The sequence below is a fragment of the Musca autumnalis genome, unplaced genomic scaffold (genome assembly GCF_047663935.1).
Source record: "Musca autumnalis isolate F117 unplaced genomic scaffold, ASM4766393v1 scaffold_3, whole genome shotgun sequence".
Lineage (NCBI taxonomy): Eukaryota > Metazoa > Arthropoda > Insecta > Diptera > Muscidae > Musca > Musca autumnalis.
The window spans coordinates 62,502,359-62,509,858 of NW_027411866.1; the positions used below are offsets into that span (position 1 = coordinate 62,502,359).

The 7,500-nt window shown below is 39.0% G+C and overlaps 1 protein-coding gene across 6 annotated transcripts; it reads left to right on the top strand.

The window, feature by feature from the left end:
* The first annotated feature begins 222 nt into the window (after positions 1-222).
* On the top strand, positions 223-6,899 carry LOC141399837 (uncharacterized). Of its 6 annotated transcripts, XR_012411981.1 has the most exons (3): positions 909-4,264; positions 4,342-6,682; positions 6,789-6,899. XR_012411981.1 is itself a non-coding variant. In XM_073979166.1 (2 exons), exon 2 carries the CDS (start codon positions 2,243-2,245, stop codon positions 4,349-4,351), a length of 2,109 nt encoding a protein of 702 aa, XP_073835267.1. In that variant the 5' UTR covers positions 223-238; positions 774-2,242; the 3' UTR covers positions 4,352-6,899. The 6 variants fall into 6 exon arrangements, 4 of the variants coding, with proteins under 4 accessions (XP_073835267.1, XP_073835266.1, XP_073835268.1 ...); XM_073979166.1 differs by adding an exon at positions 223-238 and having other exon boundaries at positions 774-6,899; XM_073979165.1 differs by adding an exon at positions 615-684 and having other exon boundaries at positions 774-6,899.
* Positions 6,900-7,500: the final 601 nt, after the last annotated feature.

A 7,500-nucleotide genomic window follows, 5' to 3' on the forward strand; every position in this document is an offset into this window, starting at 1 on the left:
TTGAAAGCAACCCTATCTATGCTGGCAACCCTGCTGATGATGGCAACCCGGCTACTGCCAATATCGTAAAATGAAGGACGAATGTCATGTTGAGTAAAGCAATGGCTCAAAATTTCCCAAGCCGTTATTTATTATGTTTTATATTTTCTTGTATGTATTTGTTTACAAACTTGGTATAAAAGGCCCATCAGGCACATACTTACTTTCTTTCGAATTTGCAATACCAAGTAAAAAACATGTAAGTCAAAGTCAATTGTTGTTAAATTATTTATTTGAAGTTAAAAATTTATGGTCAAAATTTGAAGTGTTATTAATTTTATTTATTGTAACTTTATTTGTACTAGTGAATAAACAACAAAGAGCAACGATTGTATCCTTGGTGCCGTTAAAAACTTACCGCCATTAAAAGCCAATATTAATAAGGCCAGCCGATATTTTATTTTATTAAACAAAAATCCAAGTGTTATTACTCTAAAGGATATAAGAAGGAAGTCGACGTTTATTCATTTTGGTAGCAGATTTGGAAAGCAACATCATTTTATTCAATGTTCTACAAGTTTATTAAACGTCAAAGCCAAATTTGTTGAAAGTTTATGTGAATTTTTGTATGTGTGTGTGTTTTTTATGTTGAACAACAGTAGCCGGACGGACAGACATTTGTGCCATTTTATTGCAAACAATTGAGTCAAGCCAATATTTTGCAGTAAAATATCGTCATATTGATATAATTTGCCTTACCTTGAGATATTGCCATTATTTTTCTTTCATGTCAGATCACCAGGAGTCAAGAAGAACAAGCAGCCGAAGCACCCAAGGAATTCCACCAGCCCGTTTTGATCCAGAGACTTACGACATGTCCGTCGCTCATTCGCCAAAATCAAATACGCCGTCTCGCAGCCAACAAAACGAACCTGAAAAAACACTTTCGGTCAGTATGTCTTCTGCTAATAAAGCCAATCAGCCTCCTCTTCAGGGAACGACGCCACAAAATGTTACTAATTCACCAGCCGCAACCTCAAAATCCTCAAATGAACTTGCCGATTTTAAAAAACAAATTAAAATGCAGATGGATGCGATACAAAAACAAATGCAACAAATGCAGACACAATTTTTTAATAATTCTCAGATGCAAGCACAATTCTTGGAAACAGCCACGCAAATGCAGTCACAATTAGCCACACAAATATCCACTTTACAGTCACATCCTGCATTGCCTTTGTTACAACAACAATCACAAATATTGCACAATCAAGCATCACAGTCACAAGTTAATATGCCACAAACTATACAGCCACAATTTAATATGCCACAAACTATACCATCACAACAAGTATGTCAACAACAGCCATTGTCACAACCTGTGAATCAACCATCACAAACACAAAGTCACCATCCATTACCGCCATTGTCCATAACCTCAGAAATGTCCGTCCAAAGTTCCACTTCTCACAGCTCAACATCAATTCCACACAAAAAGATATACCCACTGCCAATTTTTACGGGTTTACCAGAGGAATGGTTCACTTTTTTTTGAATCTTTTGAAACAACCACCGCCGAATTTGGATATTCTAACCTCCACAACATAATGAGATTGAGAGATGCCTTGAAAGGTCGTGCCAGAGAAGCCGTAGAGTCGCTGCTAGGAAATTCTGCCAACGTTGACGCCATTTTGGAATTGCTGCAGGAGACATTTGGGCGACCAGAACAATTAATTCGAAGTCAGATAGAGAAAGTTAGAGCCATCCCTCCTGTTCATAATGATAATTTGGATGCACTCGTCAATTATGCAAATAAAATTTCAAATATGGCTACATTTTTGCAAAATGCCAAAGGAGAGCATCATCTATCCAATCCGTCACTCCTTAGCGAATTGGTGTCGAAGTTGTCCACCAACAGACAGATGCAGTGGGCTGAAAAGTGCATAACTCTCGAACAACCAGCCACAATAGTCGATTTTTCCAAATGGTTGTCGACACTTCGTCGTTTGGCCAATATGGTTCATGACACTCAGCCAATATCATCCAATCGTCGCCATCTTCCAACTACAGCACCACCATCAGGTCGCAAGTATGCATGTGTAGGAGTCGCTTCAAATCACCAGTGTTCCATTTGTTTGGGTGACTGTTATAATATTAAAAATTGTCCATCTTTCTTGCAGATGTCCGTTGAAGACAGATGGAACAAAATAAAGCAACTTAAAACTTGTTTCTGTTGCTTGAGAAGAGGCCACCAAGCAAAAACATGAAACGCCGTTGTGGCATAAACGATTGTCCAAAACCACATCACACATTATTACACAAACATAACCCGACGTCAGCCGCGATGCCAACAGGTCACACCACAACAATAAATAATTTGCCACAAAATGATCAAAATGCAATTGGAACACAACAAACACTACCCGAAAGGAGAAATTGCCATGCAACATGCGATACCGAAAACGTTTTGTTCCAAATATTGCCCGTCACGTTGTATGGAAAACACAAAAACATCACCGTATATGCCTTTTTTGACGATGGAGCAAATGTATCCATGCTGCACACCGACGTCGCGCACGAATTGGATTTGCATGGAGAAGACGAATATTTGGAGCTCCAGTGGCTAAATAATCACCGCACTTCACAAAAAACGAAAAAAATTCGCGTCACACTTAGTGGTACCGGCCGTCAAAACAAAAAATTTACAATTTCCAATATTTATTTATCAGCTGATTTGTCATTGCCGGTGCAGAGTTGCCACATGGCTCACATTTTAAAATCCCAGAAATACCAGGAAATCGAACAAATCCCAATTGGGGATTATTCCAACGTTCGCCCAATGATGATTTTGAGTCTTCAACATGCCTTTTTGACAGTGCCATTAGAAACTCCTCGCCTTTTAAGTGAATTTGGCCCAATTGTGACATTAACAAGATTGGGAGCAATAATTTATGGACCGATTCCAGGTGATGTAAATAATTATCCTAAACGTGCATTACATTTCCACAGATGTTCCAGATCCGAAGATGCTATTCTGGAAGAAATGACCAGTATGATGCGCAACTATTTTGATACCGAAACATTAGGAGTCAAAATCAATACAAAGCCGTTGATGTCAGATGAAGATAAAAGAGCGTTGGACATTTTGGAAAGTGAAACGAAGCGAGTTGACGGTCGTTATGAATGTCCTCTGTTGTGGAAAAAAGACGTTCCGCCACTACCAAGCTCATATAATATGGCGCTAAATCGATTATACAGCGTTGAGCGAAAGATGCAAAAAGATGAAGACTATGCAAGTAAATATAAATGTAAAATTGAACATTATGTAAAGGAAGGTTATTGCCGAAAACTCACTACGGATGAAGATGATTTAAATGATCGTACATTTTACATTCCACATTTTGGAGTAAAAAATCCTAACAAGAAAGGAATACGGTTAGTCTTTGATGCCGCTGCTGAAGTCGAGGGAGTTGCCTTAAATAAATGCCTGTTGTCAGGCCCAGATATTAATAATCCACTAATCACTATTCTTTTCAAGTTTAGAGAAGGTCCAATTGCAGTTTGTGCCGATATACAGGAAATGTTCCATCAAATTGCTGTCAAGAAAGCCGACCAAAATTGCCAAAGATTTTTATGGAGAGATGGTGATGTCAATAAGCCGGTTGAAACTTATGTGATGGAGCGATTGATATTTGGAGCCACCTGTTCCCCCACCATAGCCCAGTTTGTTAAAAATTTAAATGCAAAAAATTTTCTTGATGACTGTCCGAGAGCAGTGCATGGAATCATAGATCGACACTACGTTGATGATTATGTCGATTGTTTCAGCACAGAGGAAGAGGCCATCAGGACTTTAACCGATGTCATCAAAATTCATAAATTCGCCGGTTTCAATTTACATGGGGTAAAATCAAATTCCCAATATATTACCAAGCAGTATGGCAATCCCACTGATGAGGGAGAAATAAGTGGCAATACATTTATTAATGACGGAGTGGAACGGGTACTCGGTATTCGATGGGTGCCAAAAACAGATGTTTTTTGTTTTGATTTAAAAGTAAACAAAGTGGACGGACAAATACTAAAATGTGAAAAAGTGCCAACCAAACGAGAGATGTCATTGAATATGTCTATTTATGACCCGTTTGGTTTTATTTGTGATTTTATGGTGACGACGAAGATTATTATGCAAAGGGTGTGGAAGTGTGGCATCAAATGGGATGACGACTTACCGCCAGAAATATATTGCCAATGGAGAGTGTGGCTAGAACAGTTGCAGAATATTGTGAATTTTAAAGTGCCACGATATTATTCTTGTGATTTTAGTACTAATGTTGTAGAATTGCACATATGTATTTACAGATGCAAGTGAAGATGCAATGGCTGCAGTCGGATATTGGCGTGTAATTGATAATATAAGGAAAGATATTAACGTGGTGTTTGTCATGGGTAAGACGAGTTGTGCCCCAACGCGTTATCACACAATACCGAAGTTGGAATTGCATGCTGCTGTGATGGGAATACGATTAAAGGAATCTATTGTGAAAAATCATTTAAAACATATTAATGCCATCTATTTTTGGACAGATTCCTCAACAGTAGTGCAGTGGATTAGGTCTGACCATAGAATGTACAAGCAGTTTGTGGCAAACAGAGTTGCAGAAATTTTAGATGGCAGTGAGATTAAGCAGTGGAGATGGTGTCCCGGTGCAGACAATCCAGCTGATGAAGGGACCCAAATGAAATTATCTAAGCCGTATAATCCTGAGGGGAGGTGGAAAAATGGACCAGATTTTTTGAAGAAAGGTGAGGAGCATTGGCCTTTGGAGACATTAAGAGGTAATATAGCTGGCCGAGGTGAATCTGAGCTGCGTTCCCGATATAAAGTGATGTTGGCAAGGCAAGTAATTTCTATTATACCTAATATTGAACGTTTCTCCAAGTATAATAGATTCAAGAGGACTATGTCGTGGGTGCTTCGGTATGTAAAAAATTTGCAGCGCAAAGTTAAAGGGCAAAATATGATGACTGGTGATCTGACCGTCGAGGAAGAAGCAGAAGGTGAGAAGTATCTCTGCCGGAAGGTTCAACAAGAAACCTTTGGGGATGATTTGTCGGCGCTTACCATAAATGGCAGATTGTCAGAAGACAGCGGAATTAAGATGCTCAATCCCTTTGTTGATGGCGATGGACTACTGAGAGTGTCTGGTAGGTTTGAAAATGCCTCTTTCCTTTCCATGGAGGCTAGACGTCCAATAATTTTGCCAAAGAATCATCCGTTCACAAGTCTTATGGTCAAATGGTACCACGAACGTCTCCGTCACATCAACTTCAACACGGTCATGTGCGAAGTGAGATATAAATTCTGGGTTCCAGCACTTCGCCAATTGCTTAAAAGCATCCAAGCGAGTTGTGTATATTGCAAAATGATTTATGCCAAGCCCCGCCAGCCACAGACGGCACCACTACCTATGGAGCGTGTTACGCCTTATGTCAGGGCGTTTACATATACCGGATTGGACTATTTTGGCCCTGTTAGTGTAACCATTCGGCGTCAAAGGGAAAAACGGTGGGTAGCACTTTTTACTTGCCCGACTGTAAGAGCCGTTCACTTGGAAATTGCTACCGACCTCTCAAGCGATTCCTGCCTGCTGTGCCTACGTAACTTTATTAATAGAAGAGGTGTCCCAACGACTATAAGAAGCGACAATGGGACAAATTTTGTCGGCATCGCCATAGAACTCCAAGGTACTGAAAATTTTATTCCAAATAATGAATCTTTTAATTCAAAGGTGACGGCTCTTGGAATAAAGTGGATATTCAACACACCAAGCAACCCAAGTGAAGGTGGTGTCTGGGAGCGCCTAGTCCAGTCTGTGAAGAAAGCCTTGTATGCCATGATGAAGGAACAGGCGCCTAAATTGGAGACTTTCCGTTCCTTTTTAATTGAAGCTGAAAACATGGTTAACTCTAGGCCGTTAACCCATCTTCCCGTTTCTCCAGAAGACTCAGAACCGTTAACTCCAAACCATTTTATCCTGGGATGTCCTAATTCGATTCATACGCCAGCACCCTTTGAGCCGAGGTTAATGTGTTTGAGGAAGCAGTGGCGTGTTTTACAGAATATGAAGAATGGTTTTTGGAGTCAATGGCTGCGTGAATACTTACCAGAGCTGACTCGTCGCACGAAGTGGTGCCTGCCTGCACAGCCAATTACAGTCGGCTGCCTGGTTTTTGTTTGTGATCCGGATCTGCCAAGAAGTCAGTGGAAAAGAGGCAGGATAATTCAGCTGTATACAGGGAAAGATGGAGTGGCCCGATCTGCAGAAGTACGAACGAGCACAGGCACATATAGACGACCAATATCCAAACTGGCTGTTCTAGATGTTGATGACAGAAGTGGTGAATCCTCCCCCACTGGGTCAGTTCACGGGGGTGGGGATGTTGTTGAAAGCAACCCTATCTATGATGGCAACCCTGCTGATGATGGCAACCCTGCTGATGATGGCAACCCGGCTACTGCCAATATCGTAAAATGAAGGACGAATGTCATGTTGAGTAAAGCAATGGCTCAAAATTTCCCAAGCCGTTATTTATTATGTTTTATATTTTCTTGTATGTATTTGTTAACAAACTTGGTATAAAAGGCCCATCAGGCACATACTTACTTTCTTTCGAATTTGCAATACCAAGTAAAAAACATGTAAGTCAAAGTCAATTGTTGTTAAATTATTTATTTGAAGTTAAAAATTTATGGTCAAAATTTAAAGTGTTATTAATTTTATTTATTGTAACTTTATTTGTACTAGTGAATAAACAACAAAGAGCAACGATTGTATCCTTGGTGCCGTTAAAAACTTACCGCCATTAAAAGCCAATATTAATAAAGCCAGCCGATATTTTATTTTATTAAACAAAAATCCAAGTGTTATTACTCTAAAGGATATAAGAAGGAAGTCGACGTTTATTCATTTTGGTAGCAGATTTGGAAAGCAACAAATGGCACCAAAAAAGAGAAAATGTAACAGGTTGGATTTCTAGGTGAATTCAGTGCAAAAGTTAGGTGAAAGTAAAATATCAATATCAAACTAAATGAACTCTATATTGACCAAACTTAAATCGAATATTGAAAAACAATGTATTAACTTAATTTTTATGCAGTTTTGTGTTTGTTAATTTTTGAGATTCATTATTGAATACGTATATTGACTAAAGGACTTTTGTAATGTAATTTCTTCAATATAATTCAATTTCATGTAAAGTTTTAATTATGTTCCCCCTCTTTCCCCCTAACGAACTTTTTTTTAAAAGATCAGTAGTAGTCTAACGATTATATTTTGCAAACTTTCAGCTGCATCTTTCCGCATCTTTGGAACTGGTCCCCAAAATACTAAGGGTACATTTCAGGGTGTTTTTGTCATTTTTTCAAATGTGCAGGTGATACATTTCAGCTTTTTAAATATATAGAAGAGGCATTGTGAGGTTCAGTTATATGAAGGATACGTTAAAATGTGGTCCTCA